This window comes from Chrysemys picta, chromosome 17 (genome assembly GCF_011386835.1).
Source record: "Chrysemys picta bellii isolate R12L10 chromosome 17, ASM1138683v2, whole genome shotgun sequence".
NCBI lineage: Eukaryota > Metazoa > Chordata > Testudines > Emydidae > Chrysemys > Chrysemys picta.
Window position 1 is genome coordinate 18,923,913 of NC_088807.1, and position 17,899 is coordinate 18,941,811.

Sequence of the window (17,899 nt, forward strand, 5' to 3'; positions counted from 1 at the left end):
CCCAGCCCCGCCCCCGCTCTGACCCACAAGACCCCACCCTCCTCCGGGGGAGAGAACCCAGGAGTCCTGGCTCCGAACGGGAGGCCTGAAGACACTTGACTGATTCAGAGCCCATCACCACCAGAAACCGAAAATCCAGCTGTGGGTGGGGCCCAGAGCTGGGCTGGCAGGGGGCTGCAGGTCGGGAGTGAGGGGCACCGGCAGAGCTGGGGGGGAGCCCAGGGCCGGGCTAGCAGGGGCTGCGGGTCGGGAGTGAGGGGCACCGGCAGAGCTGGGGGGGTCACTTGCCCCGCTGCTTGGACGCGCCAATACTTTGTATCTTGGCTGGTGTGTCGTCCCGTCCCCCCGCCCCAGGGCAGGGCAGGGCAGGGCTCAGCTCATTCCCTAACAAGGAGCGAAGAGGCAGGTATGACTCCCCCGCCCTTTGGCCCGGACCCAAGGCAGGTGGATCTGGCGGCTCAGCAGGGCAGGGTGCAAATTCCACAGTCACCTGCTCCAACTGCATCCGCCCAGGCTGGGGAGAGAACCCAGGAGTCCTGGCTCCCAGCCCCCCCAATCTAACCGCTAGACCCACTCCTCTCCCGGAGCCAGGGAGAGAACCCAGGAGTCCTGGCTCCCAGCCCCCCCCGATCTAACCGCTAGACCCACTCCTCTCCCGGAGCCAGGGAGAGAACCCAGGAGTCCTGGCTCCCAGCCCCCTGCTCTAAACCGCTAGACCCCACTCCCCCCAGAGCCAGGGAGAGAACCCCGACCCCAGTGATCGGCTGCGTCCTAGCCGACACCCCGGCCCTGGGAGGGACGGGAACCCAGCCCAGCCCCCACTCCCCTGCCAGCTGTGCCCAGCCAGCCCGTTAATTAGCTCATCAATCAGCGCCCGGAGCAGGCATTGCCAGGCGCGCCGCGGCTGAGCCAGAGGCCCCTGAGACACCTGGGGAACCTCCTGCCACTGCGCTGCTGCCAAGTGGGGAAGCTGGCGAAGCAGGTTCTGGCCAGGTCAGCACGTGGAGGAGACACAACACGGCTGGACCCACCGGACTGCCCTGGGGATGGATCAGCAGGGGGCGCTCTCCCCGGGCAGGCAGGACGGGCCCCGATACCACAGGGCAGCAGGGAGCGGGGCGTGGGGGGCTCAGCAGGGGGCTCTCCCTGGGCAGGCAGGACGGGCCCCGATACCACAGGGCAGCACTAGGGGGCGCTGGGCTGCAGGGAGCGGAGGTGGGAAGGGGGGCTCAGCAGGGGGCGCTCTCCCCGGGCAGGCAGGACGGGCCCCGATACCATAGGGCAGCACTAGGGGGCGCTGGGCTGCAGGGAGCGGGGGTGGGAAGGGGGGCTCAGCAGGGGGCTCTCCCCGGGCAGGCAGGACTGGCCCCGATACCACAGGGCAGCACTAGGGGGCACTGGGCTGCAGGGAGCAGGGGTGGGAAGGGGGGCTCAGCAGGGGGCTCTCCCCGGGCAGGCAGGATGGGCCCGATACCATAGGGCAGCACTAGGGGGCGCTGGGCTGCAGGGAGCGGGGGGTGGGGGGCTCAGTAGGGGGCTCTCCCTGGGCAGGCAGGATGGGCCCCGATGCCTAAGGGGGAAATAATCCCTAGGAGACACAAGCAGGTTTTGGCCATCATGACTGATTCTCTCCCCAGCTCTGGGAGGGCAGTGGGGTGTAGTGGTTGGGGGGGGGGGGGGGCTGGGAGCCAGGACTCCTGGGTTCGCTCCCCGGCTCTGGCAGGGTCAGGGCTCCGAGCCAGGCCCATCGCGCGGGGGGGGGGAGGGGGGTGCTCTCTCAGCGCATAATTGTGGTCTGTGCTGTGGAATGCCAAGAATGCCTCTGAGACCCACAGGTCGGGCTACGTCCGTCCCTCCCCCCCCGCCCCCCATGAAGCGTCTGGCCGGGCCTCCCCCCAGCTCAGCGGGCACCAGGCAGGGAGTCTGCCAATGCCGGGGGAGATGGGCCAGTGGGCAGAGAGGGGGCGGGATCCCGGGGTAGATGCGCGGGGGGTGGGGTGGGGGGGAATCCATCTCCCTGGCCTGTCCTGCCCTCAACCTCCCTCTACAGGAGCAGTTATTGCCTAGGGGGGTTGATGGAGGTGGGAGGGGAGTGAGGTCTAGTGCTCAGAGCCGGACTCCTGGGTTCTCTCCCCAGCTCTGGAAGGGGAGTGGGATCTAGTGGTTAGAGCAGGGGGGCTGGGAGCCAGGACTCCTGGGTTCTCTCCCCAGCTCTGGGAGGGGAGTGGGGACTAGTGGTTAGAGCCATGGGACCAGCTTGGAGGGAAACATCCCCACATCCCATTCCCTGCCCCCGCCAATCTGAAAGATCAAAGTCCCCGAAGGAAAGGCCCGGTCCCAGAATGCCCGGCGGCCTCTTCTCTCCCTTCCTTCCCTCCCCAACCCTGCACTGTCACTGAAGAGACATCTCCCGCCCATCTCCCCACCGCCCATCTTCCGCCCCCCCCACCCCCCTGGCTCCCCGATCCCGACGCGCCAGCTAATTGGTCTGGCAGCCTCCCCTCGGGCTCAGGGCTCCTGCCAAGAACTCGAGGGCCGGCCGCCTATTTTCGGTGCAAAAGGAGCCGGGGATATAAATACAGCCGGCCCGGCGCCCAGACGCCCCAGTGACGGGCGCCCTCCCTCCCGGAGATGGGGCCCTCCCATCCCCACCCTCATCCCTTTCAACCGGACGGGGGCCCCCGCTCCGCCCCCGCCAGTTTGAATCAGCTGCTGGCTACGATTCCCGTCCCCACCACGGCCCAGTGCCGCTCAGAGCCTAACCCAGTCCTTACGGCTGCAGCTCCAGCCCGAGACTGGCTGGGCCTGGCAAAACGGCGCAGGGGGGATTTGATACGGTGCAATTCTCTCCAGGGTGCCGGGCCTGGGGAGAGGGGCCTGTACTGGGAGAGCAGCCTGCAAAATCTAGACGCGTGGGGACTTCTCTCCCGGTATGAAAGGGGCCCTACCCCGGGGGAGTTTATTCCAGCAGGTAGACCCGTGCCAGCACTTTTAGCTCGGTATAACCGCCCCCACATTCAGCTGGGCTGGGCTGGCACGAGCCAGCAGGAGTTTGGTGCGCCAAGCAACGCGGGTACCCGATGCCACACAAAATACCCGCGAGCACTCAGGTCGTACATAAACTTCCGGGCACAAGCCGCTGCGTTTGCCAGGGCCGACCCACCGCGGCTAGAAACCAGCCCCTCTCCTGGGACGCGGGGCCCACGGCCCAGCAAAACAAGGACAGATGTCTTGCCAGTCGCCAGCGTCGCTCAGCACGCGAGGGAGTGGGGAGGGCAGAGCCGCCGGCTCACGGACTTAACTCCTATGGAAAGCTAAGAGTCCGGGCGTCTTTTCCCCCAGGCACAAACCCGCCTCAGTCCCACGCGCGGAGTGGCACCGAAAAGCCTTCCCCGGCCTACATGCCAACACGGGAATTTCCCCCCGCGCCGGGGGAATTTCATGCCACGTTCTGAGCCGCTTTGGCCAGCATAAGCCACAGAAAAATTCCAGCCTCTCTCGCCCTAAGAGACCCCGCTTTGGGGGCTCAAGGTGCCTGGCCGGCCTGGTTCCTCTCCTCCGAATGGCTCCAGGTCGCAGGCTCTTTGCCCCGGGCATGCGAGCGAGACACGGACCCGCTGGAGAGCAGGTTCCGTTCCCCACCCCACCCGCCAGATCTCGCCTGGAAAGGGAATCGTGGCATGTCATTGCACAGGAACAAACCGAACTCGGCCTTGCCCCAGGCCGGCCCCTGGGGTCGGACAAGGGAACCCCCAGGCTGGCACCCTGCTGAGCATAAGGGGACCCTAGGGACCGGATAATGGGACCCCCCACTGCGGATAACAGGACCCCAGGGACCAGATAACGGGACCCCCCAGGCCAGCCCCCTGCTGTGGATAACAGGACCCCTGGGACCAGATAACGGGACCCCCAGGCCAGCCCCCTGCTGTGGATAACGGGACCCCCTGGCCCGGCTCCCTGCTGCAGATAACGGGACCCCTGGGACCAGATAACAGGACCCCCGGGCTGGTCCATGCTGCGAATAACGGGACCCCCAGGCCCGGCTCCCTGCTGCAGATAACGGGACCCCTGGGACGAGGTAACAGGACCCCCGGGCCGGGTCCCTGCTGGGGATCACGGGCCCCCTGGGACCGGATCACGGGCCCCCCCATTCCTCTCACGGGCCGGGACCGGCGCCCGCCTGCGCTGGGGTTACCTGAGCAGGGCCGGAGGAAGGTGTCCGGGCCGGGGAGGTGTTGGCCGCGGAGGGGGCGCAGCTCTCACGGGCTATTGACAAGGCCGAGCCGTGCTCACTGGCCCGGAGAGGCAGCCGGGTGATTATGTAAATTTATGTAAATTTATGCAATTAGATTATTGCATTTTTGGAAGCATCCAGGCCCAAGCCCCCCCCCCCCGCCAGCCGGGTGCCCCCCCAGGAGAGTGGGGGAGGGGACAAAGCCAGGCCCCCCCGGTCCCCCCACATCAGCCCAGGTGCTACCGGTCCAGCGGCCAAGGAGCTACTGAGCTGTCCCGGACTGGGGGGAGGTGTCCCCGTGCGCTGGCCCCGCCCCCTCCGGAGGCAGCCCACCAATGGCAGGGGGGTGGGACCCTACAGCCGCCCTGAGATAGGTTGGTGGGGGGAGGAAGGCCACGCCCACTACGGCGTGGGCGGGAGGTGAAGGTGAGTGGCAGGGGCTCTGGCCAATCGGCGGAGGGGAAATGCTTTTGGGGTGGGGCGAGTGGAAACTGAATGGGGCGCTTTGTGTGAAGCTGGGGGGGGACGGGGGATGGAGGGATCAATGGGGCCCATTGTCTGGGGCCCAGAGTCGGGGGGGGCAGATAGTCATTGGACTAGCAAAGGTCCCCCTCCCACCGCAGGCGCGGAACCCAGGAGTCCTGGCTCCCAGCCCCCCCACCACACACACACACACACACACACACACACACACACTCTCTGCCCCTGCTCTAACCACTAGACCCCACTCCCCTCCCACAGCTGGGAACAGGACCCCAGTCTCCCCTGCACAGGTCCCAAGCGGCTGCCGGGCTCGACCCTCTGTCCGAATCCCCTGCACATGGAGCACCAAGCCGGCACCCCCCCACCCGCCCAGCCCCCCTGGGCCGGCTCACTCGCCCCCCGGGCCGGCTCGATCATCTCCCCACTGCCCAGCCCCCGGGGCTGGCTCACTCACCCCCCCCCCCACTGCCCAGCCCGCCCCAAGCCGGCTCGCTCACCCCCCCGTCACTCCCCCCCGGGCCGGCTCACTCACCCCCCACCCCCACCACCCAGCCCCCCGGGCCAGCTCGCTCACCCCCCACACCCAGCCCCCCAGGCCGACTCGCTCACCCCCCCACTGACCAGCCCCCCAGGCCGACTCGCTCACACACCCCCACCCAGCCCCCCGGGCCGGCCCGCTCACCCCGCTGCCCCGCCCAGCGGCTCTAGGTTCCCCTGAGCTCTTGTGGCTTGAGCCGCCCAGGGGCTGGAACTGGCTGCTGCCAGGCTGGGGTGGCTCCTGCGCCTGCCACGGACCCGGACCCAGCCTGCAATGACACAGCCCCAGCTGCCGGGCCCCGGGAGCCCAGCACCAAGCCTGGGAATTCAGTGGCTTTGGCTGGCAGGAGGAGCCGGCCTGGCAACCCCCCCACTCCCTGCCCAGCCACTCTGTGCCACCCCCACCACAGCCCCCTGCGGTCACCCCCAGCCCGGGCACCAAGCAGCATCAGGAGGTGGGGTCTTCCCATGCCACCAAGAGGGGACACGCCCTGCTGCCAGGCTCAGGGGGGCCACGGCAAAGCTGGGGCTACGTTATACGTCCCCTCCCACCCGTTGTCCGGTTAGACTGGGTGAGCGTTGGGACGGGGAATCTCTCTTGCTCTATCTGCCTGGAGCAGCACCCGGCCCAACGGGGCCCCGATCTCGGCGACTCTGTGTCTGGGCAGCGCCCGGCCTGACGGGGCCCCGATCTCGGCGACTCCGTGTCTGGGCAGCGCCTGGCCTGACGGGGCCCCGATCTCGGCGACTCTGTGTCTGGGCAGCGCCCGGCGCGACTCTGTACCCACACACCCCTCCGCCCACACCATACCTGCAACCCCCTCTGCCCACACCGTACCCACAATCCCACACTGCATTGTGATGTCATTCTCGCCCCGAGGATTCTCCCTGGTGCCTGGCGCGCAGCAGGGCTGAGAACGGGTAGAACTTGTCATGCCGGGCTGCACCATGGCGCTCTTGGCTCCCCTCGTGCTGGGGGCCTGGCTGGCGGCGGGCGCCGGGGGCTGCCTGCAGTGCGACCGGCAGATCCGCAGCACCCTGGAATCGCTCCGCACCGGCCTGGTGCCCCGGCAGATCCGCGACAGCCGCCTGCGGGCACGGGCCCAGGCCCTGCTGCGCGGCATGGAGGGCGGGTTCTTCCGCCACTACGCCACCAGCCAGTTCGCGGGCACGGCCGGTAGGGGGCACGGCCCAGGGACCTCTGGGGGGGCACGACTGGGGGTATCCAGCGGGCATGGCCTGAGGACAATGCATGGGGGGGGAGCCATAGGGCAAAGGGATGAGGTATGAATCCACCAACACTCCACTGTCCCCTCTGTACCCAACCCCCTCCCCCCCACACACTGCCCTGGCAGTCAGGGCTGGCCCCAGGGCAGCGCTAGGGGGCGCTGTGCTGCAGGGGGCGGGATGTGGGGTGGGCGCCACAGTCCACCTGGGGCCGATGTTTTCTCCCCCTCCCAGCTCTGAGCAGCATCAACGCCCTGATCCACCGCGTGAGGCTGACGGCAGCCGGCCTGGAACGAAGCGCCCTAACAGGTGACAGCCCCACAGTCCTGCACCCCCAGTGCCCCCCAGTGCCCCCAGCATTCCACAGTCCTGTGCCCCACAGTGCCCCCAGCACCCCACAGCGCCACCAGTGCCCCACAGTCCTGCACCCCCAGTGCCACCAGCGCCCCCTGCGCCCCCCCAGTCCTGCACCCCCCAGTGCCACCAGCACCCCACAGCACCACCAGCGCCCCCCAGTCCCACACCCCACAGCACCACCAGCACCCCAGTGTCCCCCAGTCCTGTGCTCCACAGTGCCCCCAGCACCCCACAGCATCCCCCAGTCCCACACCCCACAGCTCCCCCAGCATCCCACAGCACCAGCAGGGCCCCATGGTCCTGCGCCCCACAGTCCTGCACCCCACGGTACCCCACAGCCCCAAGCCCCACAGCCCTCCCCCCTCCACCGGAGTCACTTCCCCATCTGTCCCCAGACCAGGCCCTGCTGGACGCGCTGGTCGCTTTCAGGCGCAGAACGACCATGGAGCTGAAATCGGCTCTGAAGGAACATCAGGCAAAAGGTACCAGCTCCCGGGGTGGGGGTGGGGGGGCTGCCCCTCTGCCCTGGGCCCCTTCCTCCAAACCCCCCAATCCCCCAGTTCTGGGGGGCCCTTCAGTCACAGTCTGGGGCTACAATCGGTTTTTCTCTCTCTCTCCCCAGCTTGTAACCCCAAAACCTGTGGTAAGTTGACTTTCCATCGCTGCTCGGGGAATGGGGCAGGGGGCCTGTCCCCCTAGGGGGCGCCGGCCCCGATCTGGCCCGGGGGGAGGAACTGGCTGGTTCGGGGTCAAGGAATGGGGCGGGGGGGGGCTGGCTGGGGGCCTCACACTTTCCCCCTTCCCAGGCTGGCTCTACTATGACGTCTTCGACTGCACCAGTTGCAGGAAGGCGAAAGCCGTGTGTCTGAAGCAGCACCACTGCCTTGGTAGGGGGGAGTTGGGGGGCAGGGGGTGGGGGGCAGGGAGAGGTTGGGGGCCATGGGCAGATGAGCACGATGTCCAGCGAGGCTGTGGGGTGCAGGGTCGGGGGAGGGTATGGGGGCTCCAGGAGGGCCGTGGGGCAGGGAGGGGCATGGAGCTGATGCCCGGGGGATATCACTGACCCCAGCCCCCCACGTGGGGGAGGGGGAGGGGAGGGGAGGGGGGCAGACAGCAGGTGTGGGGGGTACCCAGGAGGGGCCTTCAGCTCTGTCAGCTCCTAACCTCCCTCCCCAACACAGTGGACTCCCAGGCCCGGCTCTCCCTGCGGTACCGGCCCCCGGCCCCTGGCCCGGCCATCGCCCGGACCGGCGTCTCTGTGGTGCTGTGCATGGGTGCCCTGCTCTTCCTGGCGCTGAGCGTCGCGTGAGTGTGAGGAACCCGCGCCCCCCAGAGCCGGCCGCATCCCCACACCCCCCAGAGCTGGCCGCATCCTCCGTGTCCCGTCCCCCCCCCCGAGCTGGCGGCATCCCCTGAGACCCCCTCCCAGAGCCAGCTGCATCCCCCGAGACCCCCCCAGAGCCACCCTCCCCCGAGCTGCCCGCATCCCCTGAGACCCCCCAGAGCCAGCCGCATCCCCCGTGCCCCCCAGAGCCAGTTGCATCCCTTCAGACCCCCCAGAGCCGGCTGCATCCCCCGCGCCCCCCAGAGCCAGCTGCATTCCCTGAGACACCCCCCCCAGAGCCGCTGCATCCCCCGCACCCCCCCAGAGTTGGCCACATCCTCTGTACCCCCGAGAGCCGGCCTCATCCCCCGCGCCCCCCAGAGCTGGCCGCATCCTCCGTGTCCCCCCCCCCGAGCTGGCTGCATCCCCTAAGACCCCCTCCCAGAGCCAGCTGCATCCCCCGAGACCCCCCAGAGCCACCCTCCCCCGAGCTGCCCGCATCCCCCGTTCCCCCAGAGCCAGTTGCATCCCTTCAGACCCCCCAGAGCCAGCTGCATCCCCCGCGCCCCCCAGAGCCGGCCGCATCCCCCACGCCCCCCAGAGCCAGTTGCATCCCATGAGACCCCCCAGAGCCGTATTCTCTGAGACCCCCCCAGAGCTGGCCGCATCCCCTGAGACCCCCCAGAGCCGGCCGCATCCCCTGAAACCCCCCTGGGCTGGCTGCATCCCCTGAGACCCCCCAGAGCCGGCCGCATCCCCCGCGCCCCCCAGAGCCGGCTGCATCCTCCATGCCCCCCCCCCCGGGCTGGCTGCATCCCCTGAGACCCCCCAGAGCCGGCCACACCCCCTGAGACCCCCCAGAGCCGGCCGCATCCCCTGAAACCCCCCCGAGCCAGCTGCATCCCCTGAGACTCCCCAGAGCCAGCCACGTCCCCTGAGACCCACCTGAAACTCCCCAGAACCGGCTGCATCCCCAATGGCCCCCCAGAGCCGGCTGCATCCCCCGCACCCCCCCAGAGCCACCTACATTCCCCTCCCCCCAGAGCCAGCTGCATCCCCCGCACCCCCCCCAGAGCCACCTACATTCCCCTCCCCCCAGAGCCGGCTGCATCCCCCGCACCACCCCCAGAGCCGGCTGCATCCCCTGAGACCCCCAGAACAGCTCCATCCCCCGCAAGCGAGCGATCGCTGTCCAGGCCAGTCTGACTCTGTCTCTCGCCCCCCAGGGCCGTCACCTACTGGAGGAACCAGCAGTCCCTGAGGCAGTAGCGCCCACACACGCACCCCGACCTGGGCCCGGCACCCGCCTGGGGACAGGGCTGGAAGGATGCTGGAGCCGCCGAGGTGGAGATCGCAGGCAGGAGGCGCTAGCTCCAGCCCCCAGCCCCCAGATCTCAGACCCCTCCTACCCCAGCTTGAAATTAAACACAGACAACAAGGTTTTGGGTAGGGCCCTGGCTTCCAGCCCTCACCCCCTTCCCCGCTCTAACCACTAGACCCCACTCCCCTCCCAGAGCCGGGGAGAGAACCCAGGAGTCCTGGCTCCCAGCCCCCCAGCTCTAACCACTAGCCCCCACTCCCAGTGAGGAATTATGTACAAACTACACCAGTATTTTATTTCCAGGCTTACACTGGGGAAGCCATGGGGCCTGGCATGCCCAGGTGGGGGAGGGGCTGGGTCCTGCTGCCCCCTTGTCAGTCCCTCACCTGGCTAACACGCCAGCCACCTGCCCTGTCCGGCCCAGGCCCTGTCCTCCAGCCACCTGCGGTGTCGGCAGCACACGCAGTACCTAGGGGAGAGCGGCTGTCAGGGTCTGCCCCCTGCCCTCACCCCCGGACTCCTGGGGTCTCTCCCTGGCTCTGGGAGGGGAGTGGGGTCTAGTGGGTAGAGCAGGGGGCTGGGAGCCAGGACTCCTGGGTTCTCTCCCTGGCTCTGGGAGGGGAGTGGGGTCTAGTGGGTAGAGCAGGGGGGTGCTGGGAGCCAGGACTCCTGGGTTCTATCCCTGGCTCTGGGAGGGCTGTTCAGATTCTCACTGAGTGCTGGGTGGGGTCACCCCACTTTCAGTATCTGCGATGAGCCCAGAGGGGTAGAGGTCCCCAGAATCTGCCTCAGTTAGGGGTGATCCGAGGTTTTTGGGTGCATGGGGGCGGGGATGCCGTGAAGATGAAGGGGGAAAATATGGGTGTTGGGCATCAGAGGTAGGGAACGTGGGGTACCCAGGGCAGCCCCCCATCCTGAGCCACTCTATCCCAGCAGGGCACTCACAGCAGGGCGGCCGAGGCCAGCAGCACGGACTGGCAGACCAGGAAGAGATAGAGGGTGATTTCCTTCCTCTCCGCATCCCGCGGGTCCTCCTCTGGGGACAGAAAGGGGGTGAGCCCCAAGCCCCCCCCACAGCCCCCCACACCTCCACCCCACTGACCAGCAGACCCCTGGTTCCCCCCAGTACCCCACACCCCCTGCCACCCCCCAGGCTCCCATTCACCCCACTGTCCCCCAACCCCCAGTACCCCACACCCCCTGCTAACCCCGTTCACCCCACTACCCATCAGCTCCCCTGTCCTCCCCACCCCCATCTGCCCCCCACTGCCCAGCCCCCCACCCCAACCCCACGGCAGCAGCTACCTCCGCAGAGCTCCCCGTCGAAGCACTGGGCATTGATGCGAAGGCAGGTCCAGCAGTCGAGAACTGGTCCCTCTGTAACCGCTGGGATGTGGAAAGGGGGGACCAGGTCAGGGACCCACGGGGAGACCCCGCCGTGCCCTGCAGGGGGTGCCAGCTCCCACCTGACCCCAGGGAGCAGGGAATGGGGCAGGGGGCCTTTCCCCTCAAGGGGGCGCCAGCTCCCACCCGGCCCCAGGGCAGGGACTGGTTGGCTCAGGGAGCAGGGAACGGGGCACGGGGCCTATCCCCTCCAGGGGGCGCTGGCAGGGGACTGTGGGTAGGCACCAGGGGGCCACACTCACTGCAGTCCTCGGAGCAGGCTGTGGGGGAAGCACAGACAGACACAGCGTTAGAGACCCTCTCTCATGGGGCACTCCTTGCCCCCCACGTCCCTCAGAGCCCCCCACCGCCCGCCCATCACCCAGAGGGCCCTACCCTGATCTCAGGGACGCTGGACCCAGATCTCCCCGCTCCGCCCCCAATGCTGCTTGCGTCTCATGCGGCTGGAGATGGGGGGGTCCCTGGCTGTCGCATGGGGGGTGGGAGGGTGTCACGGAGTATTGGGGAACTCAGGGCCCTGCACCCCCGGCTTCCTGCGATTCACCATGACTCTCAGCCAGCCAGTAAAGCAGAAGGTTTATTTGGATGACAGGAATACAGTCCAAGACAGGTCTTGCAGGCACAGACAACAGGGCCCCCCTCAGTTAGGTCCAGCTTGGGGTCCCAGGGCATTCCAGCCCAGCCCCCCTTGGGAGGTCAGAGCCATCTCTGCCTCCCAGCCATCTCTCCAGCCTCCTTCCAGCCTGCTTCCAGCACTCTGCCTTCAGCGACCCCTCCCACAGCCTTTGTTCAGTTTCCCGGGCCCCGGAGTCATCTGACCTCCAACCCCCTCCTGGGTTCTCATGTTACAAGCTCAGGTATGTTCCCTTGGGCCGGCTCCCATCCCCCGATGCAGACCATCCTAGTCACACTCCCCTGTCAGCATTCACACACCCCAGCAAGAACAGTCCCAGTTCGTCACATCTCTCCCCCCTTCGAGACCGAACTGAGCAGGGTCACTTTAGCCAGTGACCCGGGGAAGTTCGAACCTACCCCCGTTCCCATGGATGCCCCCGCATCCCTCCAGTTCCTTGGTGAGAATTACACCAGGCCCCTTCCGTTCCACGCCCCCCCTTAGGTCGGGGGTGCTTGATGGCACTCGCAGTTCGCATGTGGGAAGGTTTATGCGGCCTGTGCCCTTTCCCCACCCCCATACCTCTGGGGTTCCAACTGGGCTGTGGTCTTCTCCCAGCGCTCCAGTCTGGAGGTCTGTGCTTTGGGCTCTCTTGGTTTAGAGCCGCCCTTTTAACCTTGGCCACCCTCTGGAAAGGATCCTTTATGCTGGGCAAGGGTCCTAAAGCTCTTTTCCCCTTGTCCCAGGCCTTCCTCCCCCTCTGACAGGGGTCACAGGATCCGCAGTACTGTCGGACAGTAACAAAGACCCCAGGCCAGTAAAAGCTCCGTAGCAGCCTCTGCTGGGTACGCCAGGTTCCCTGGTGCCCTGAGAGGGGAATGTCATGGGCCCGGCACAGCAGCTGGCGGCGATACTTCTGGGGTACCACCAGCTGCCTCCTGATCCCCCCTGACTCCATTTTCCCTGGGGGAGCCCATTCTCGGTACAGGAACCCCTTCTCCCACAGGAACCTTTTCCGGCCACCTCGTCCCATGGTCTGTACCGCATTGAGGTCGGCCAGGTCCCTTATCTTCCGCAAGGAGGGATCTCTCTGTAACTCGGCCTGGAACTCAGCAGCTGGGACAGGGATGGCCACCTGCTCTTTCTCGCCCGCTGGGTCCGAAGCTGCAGCCTCCCTGCGCCGTGTCCCTGGGCGTTCCCTCCCCACCAGGTTAGGGTCCTGCGCCTCAGGCAAGGCACCCCCCCCAAGGCCAGGGCGCAGTGCCCCTCGCCGGCTCTGACTGCGGGTCACAACTAAGGCGGTCTGGGGGCTGCTTGGCCAGTCCTCTAGGTCCCCCCCCATCAACACCTCAGTGGGCAAATGGTGGTGCACTCCCACGTCCTTGGGGCCCTCCTTGGCCCCCCATTTCAGGTGTACCCTCGCTACGGGAACCTTGAATGGGGTCCCGCCCACCCCGGTCAGGGTCAGGAAGGTGTTGGGCACCACCCGATCTGGGGCCACCACCTCGGGCCGGGCCAGTGTCACCTCTGCGCCCGTGTCCCAGTATCCATAAACTTTCTTCCCATCCACCTCCAGGGGAACAAGGCACTCGCTCCGCAGGGACAGCCCCGCGCCAACCCTGTAAACGGAGAACTTTGAATCCGGAGCATCTGGCCCCCCAGAGAAGCTGGCCTGGGGCCCTTCTCTCTCTTGAGCAGTTGATAAGCTGCCAGCCCCTCTTGCGTTAGAAGCCTGCCCCTCGTCCGTCTGGGCCTCTACCAAGTTAACCCGGTGCGGGTTCGGTCTGCTCAGTCTGTCCTTGAGCTTGGGGCACTGGGCCCGAACGTGGCCTCTTCGGCCGCAGTAATAGCAGCTCAGGTCCCGTGGGTCCCCTCGAGCCGGTCGGTTGTCCCTGACGCTGGGCATTCCCCGTGGGAGGGGATTCCCCATATTCCCCCTTTGGGAGGTCCCAGGGTGACTCTCTCTCTGCATCGCGGCGGGCCTGTTCCTTTGGGGCTCCTCCCTGCCACCCCCTGACCGGCTCTTTACAAACTCATCAGCCAGCTGCCCGGCGTGTCGCGGGTTCTCTGGCTTTCTGTCCACCAACCACAGCCTCAGGTCGGATGGGCACCGCTCATACAGTTGCTCCAGTACCAGCAGTTTAATCAGGTCCTCCTTCGTCTGGGCCCCACCAGCCCACTTGCTGGCGTATCTTTCCATGCGGGCGGCTAGTTGCAGATATGAGATCTCAGGGGTTTTATCCTGACTCCGGAACCTTTCCCGGTACATCTCAGGAGTCAGCCCAAACTCTCGTAGCAGGGCCTTTTTGAATAGTTCGTAGTCCCCTTTCTCTGCCTCTCCCAGTTGGCGGTACAATGCCACGGATTTGGGGTCCAGTAAGGGGGTAAGGACCCGGAGTCTGTCCGCGGGATCCACCCGGTGCAGCTCGCAGGCCGTCTCAAAGGCCTCCAGGAAGTCATCCATGTCCTCCCCCTCCTTGTATGGGGCCATGATGCACTTATCAAAGCCCCGTGCAGTCCTGGGTCCCCCCTCACTCACCGCAGCCGGGGGTTCGCTGCCCTTCAATCTCGCCAGTTCCAGGTCATGCTGACGCTGTCTCTCATTCTCCTGTCTCTGTCTCTCTTTTTCCTCCCGTTCACGCTGATGCTGTCTCTCATTCTCCTCCCGTTCATGCTGTCTCTGTCTCTCTTCACGCTGATGCTGTCTCTCTTTCTCCTCCCGTTCACGCTGATGCTGTCTCTCATTCTCCTCCCGTTCATGCTGTCTCTGTTGTTCACGATCCTCCAGCTCCCTCAGTTTTAGCTCTTTCTCCCATTCCAGCCAATTCCGCTCCCCGGATGCCGAACGTCGCCGGGAGGATCCTCTGCTGGCCGGCGAGCTTCGCCGGGGGGACCCCCTGCTGGCCGGGGGGGTCACGGCGCCTTCGGTATTTGCTGGGCTCCTCCCCACCCTTCCCCTAGGCATAGGAAGGAGGGGTCTCGGGAAGCCCTCAGCAGCGGGCTGACCACTCCCAGCTGGGACAGACACTGGTGCCTGCGCTGCATTTGCCAGGCTGCTTCCCTGAGACACAGGGATCAGTTCATTCGCGCGATCTTCCGCCTCCAGCTGGGCAATGAGCTGTTCTTTGGTGAGCCTCCCAATGCGCAGCCGCCTCTGCTTGCACAGCTCCACCAGGTCGCTCTTAAGCCGCTTGGCATACATCTTCCTGCTGGCCACTCACCGGCCTGTGTGCTCACAGCTCCCCACAGTTCCCAGGGGGCCCCCTAGTGTGCCAGCCCTTCTCGAGGTCACCGCCTCTCCGCCAGGGTCGAGCTGCAGACTCCTCCGCCCCTGGGACCACTCGCTGCGATCCCCCCGGGGGACCCTGTTACTGCAAAAGTCCTTCTCGCTGGTCACACACTCCCAGGGGTAATAACCGTCTCTCTCCCACTCTTCAGCAGGCCTGGTTCCCGTCCATCCCCCTTCGTTTTACTGCTCCCCAGTCACTTACTGCAGGAAGCGCCGTCCACGGGGTGCAGTAGATCCCACCGCTGCCACCAGTTGTCACGGAGTATTGGGGAACTCAGGGCCCTGCACCCCCGGCTTCCTGCGATTCACCATGACTCTCAGCCAGCCAGTAAAGCAGAAGGTTTATTTGGATGACAGGAATACAGTCCAAGACAGGTCTTGCAGGCACAGACAACAGGGCCCCCCTCAGTTAGGTCCAGCTTGGGGTCCCAGGGCATGCCAGCCCACCCCCTTGGGGGGTCAGAGCCATCTCTGCCTCCCAGCCATCTCTCCAGCCTCCTTCCAGCCTGCTTCCAGCACTCTGCCTTCAGCGACCCCTCCCACAGCCTTTGTTCAGTTTCCCGGGCCCCGGAGTCATCTGACCTCCAACCCCCTCCTGGGTTCTCATGTTACAAGCTCAGGTATGTTCCCTTGGGCCGGCTCCCATCCCCCGATGCAGACCATCCTAGTCACACTCCCCTGTCAGCATTCACACACCCCAGCAAGAACAGTCCCAGTTCGTCACAGAGGGGTGTGGGGGGAGCCCCCCATCTCCGGGGGCACGTACCCAAGTCGGCGAAGCTCTCCATGGCCTCTCGGAGGCGGGTTCGCAGGGAGTCGCGGTGCTGGGCCAGCGTCAGCTGCAGCAGGTGAACCCCTGGGGGACAGGCAGACATTGCTGGGGGGCAGCCGGCCCCACGCGCACCTGGCACCCCTCCCCCAATGCCAGCCGAGATGCCGGGCACCTGTCATGTGGTCCACACCCCCTTCCGGAGACCCACAGCCCCACTCCCGCCCCCCACCTCCCAGCCACTGCCGGCTCCTGCCCAGCATCCCTGCCCCCCGGGAACTCCAGCCCTGCCCCCCCCAGCCTGGGCCACTCTCAGCCCCGCCAGATCCACCCCCCCACACACACACACACCTTTCCAAGGCGTCTCCTTGAGAGCCCTCAGCCAGCTGCTCAGAGCAGTTTTCACAGCCAGCATCCCGCGGACATCTGTACAGGGAACCAAGGGGTCAAAGGGGGCACCCTCTGCCCCCCAGCAGCTGTGCCAGTGCTCCTCACTCCCGACCCGCAGCCCCTGCCAGCCCAGCCCTGGGCTCCCCCCATAGCTCTGCCGCTGCCCCTCACTCCCGACCCACAGCCCCCTGCTAGCCCGGCCCTTTCCCCCCACCCCAGCCCTGCCGGTGCCCCTCACTCCCGACCCGCAGCCCCTGCTAGCCCGGCCCTGGGCTCCCTGCTACCCAGCTTTGCCAGTGCCCCTCACTCCCAACCCGAAGCCCCCTGCTGTCCCAGCCCAGGTGCCCCCGGGGGAGGGGCCGCACACCCAGCACCCGGTGGTGTTTCTCTGGCAGGTGGGTGCTGTAGAGGCGCTCAAAGGCCTGGACCTGGCGTTGAATTAGGGCATCCCGGTTGGGCACTTCAGAGGGCACCGCCTCCCCCAGCAGCACCCCCAGCCCCCGCAGGAAGGGCCGGTCGCAGTGCAGGCAGCCGCCCGCCCCCCGGGGGCGCAGCAGCAGCAGGAGGAGCAGGAGAGAGCAGGACATGGCCACAGATCCCCGGCCCCGCTGTGACCTCATCGGCCTGGTGACATCACAGAGCCAGAGGGGCAGAGTGTTCCCTGGGCGGGGAGGAAATGACATCATAGGCAGAAGAGTGGGTTAGAAGGTGTTGGCTGCAACACAAGAAATGATGTCACAAACAGAACTGGGGTCTAATGAGAGGAGTGGGTGTAGAACAGGAAGTGATGTCAGAGGCAGAAGAGGCAGTGTGACAAAGTGGGAATGTTCTTAATGTTTTCTCTGAATACTGTGTGGGTGCCTCAGTTTCCCCTATGCATTTCTTAACTATCTAGGGTGGTGGGAGAAGGGGGTGTGGTTGTTGCAGAGCCCTAGAGGGCCAGTGCGATGGTGTCTGCACAGAGAATGGCCAACACCCTGTCTCCTGGCAACTGATGGCCTGGGGCCCTCCCCTGCAAGTGCCAACTGAAGGTGTTGGAGAACAAAGAGATCAGGTGACCTCCTGGCCCGGGAAAGAGCCGAGGGGCTGGAGAGTTTCAGTTTGAGCTGGCTGGGGAAAGAGAGGCCTCAAGATGGACCTGACTTAGGGGTCCAGTTTCTGTACCTACAAGCTCTGTTTTGGACCGTGTTCCTCTCGTCTAATAAACCTTCTGTTTTAGTGGCTGGCTGAGAGTCACGTCTGACTGCGGAGTCGGGGGGCAGGGCCCTCTGGCTTCCCCAGGACCCCGCCTGGGTGGACTCGCTGTGGGAAGCGCACGGGGGGACGGGGATGCTGAATGCTCCGGGGTCAGACCCAGGAAGGTGGAAGCTGTGGAGGCTTCTTGCCCTGGAGACAGTCGGCTCCGAGAGAGGAGGCTCCCCCGAGTCCTGCCTGGCTTCATATGGAGCAAGTCCAGAGCCTCGCCCGGGGACAGGCGGCTAAAAGAAGAAGTGGCGGCACAACAAGAGATGATGTCAGAAGCAGAACAGGCATCTAGTGGGAGGAGCGGATGTAGAACAGGAAGTGATGTCAGGGGCAGAAGTTAGGGCTAAAGAAGAATTGAAGGCAATCAGGAACTGATGTCGAAGGCAGAATGGGAGGTGATGTTCGCAGCAGAAGAGGGGCTTAGAAAGGATTGGAGACAGAACAGGAAGTGATGTCAGAAGCAGGAAAGGGGCCCAGAGGTGGACTGAGGCAGAATGGGAAGTGATGCAGGATTGCCAACCCTTGACCTTGATCTCCATCCCCCTGCACCAGGCGATGCCCTGTTCCCGCGGGCAGAGTCCCCTGGGTCCCAGCCGTGGCCCTGGGGCAGCAGGAGGAAGGGCCGGTTTGAGACACAAACCAGTTCTAGGGAGCTGGCTGGAGAACTTCATTCGAATTCTCATGCGCTCATCAACTCATGGATGGT

The 17,899-nt window shown here is 66.0% G+C and overlaps 2 protein-coding genes across 2 annotated transcripts; one reads left to right on the forward strand and one right to left on the reverse strand.

The window, feature by feature from the left end:
* Positions 1-6,202: 6,202 nt before the first annotated feature.
* Positions 6,203-9,431, forward strand: IZUMO2 (IZUMO family member 2). Its single transcript, XM_065571878.1, has 7 exons — positions 6,203-6,431; positions 6,716-6,790; positions 7,234-7,320; positions 7,461-7,481; positions 7,645-7,725; positions 8,020-8,143; positions 9,389-9,431. Exons 1-7 carry the CDS (start codon positions 6,203-6,205, stop codon positions 9,429-9,431), a joined length of 660 nt encoding a protein of 219 aa, XP_065427950.1.
* Positions 9,432-10,265: 834 nt separating this feature from the next.
* On the reverse strand, positions 10,266-17,076 carry IZUMO3 (IZUMO family member 3). The gene is made up of 6 exons (XM_065571879.1): positions 16,256-17,076; positions 15,910-15,984; positions 15,556-15,645; positions 11,126-11,147; positions 10,789-11,039; positions 10,266-10,519 (listed from the first exon to the last, which is right to left on the reverse strand). The coding sequence occupies exons 1-6, from the start codon at positions 16,632-16,634 to the stop codon at positions 10,425-10,427; spliced, it is 912 nt and encodes a 303-aa protein (XP_065427951.1). The 5' UTR covers positions 16,635-17,076; the 3' UTR covers positions 10,266-10,424.
* Positions 17,077-17,899: the final 823 nt, after the last annotated feature.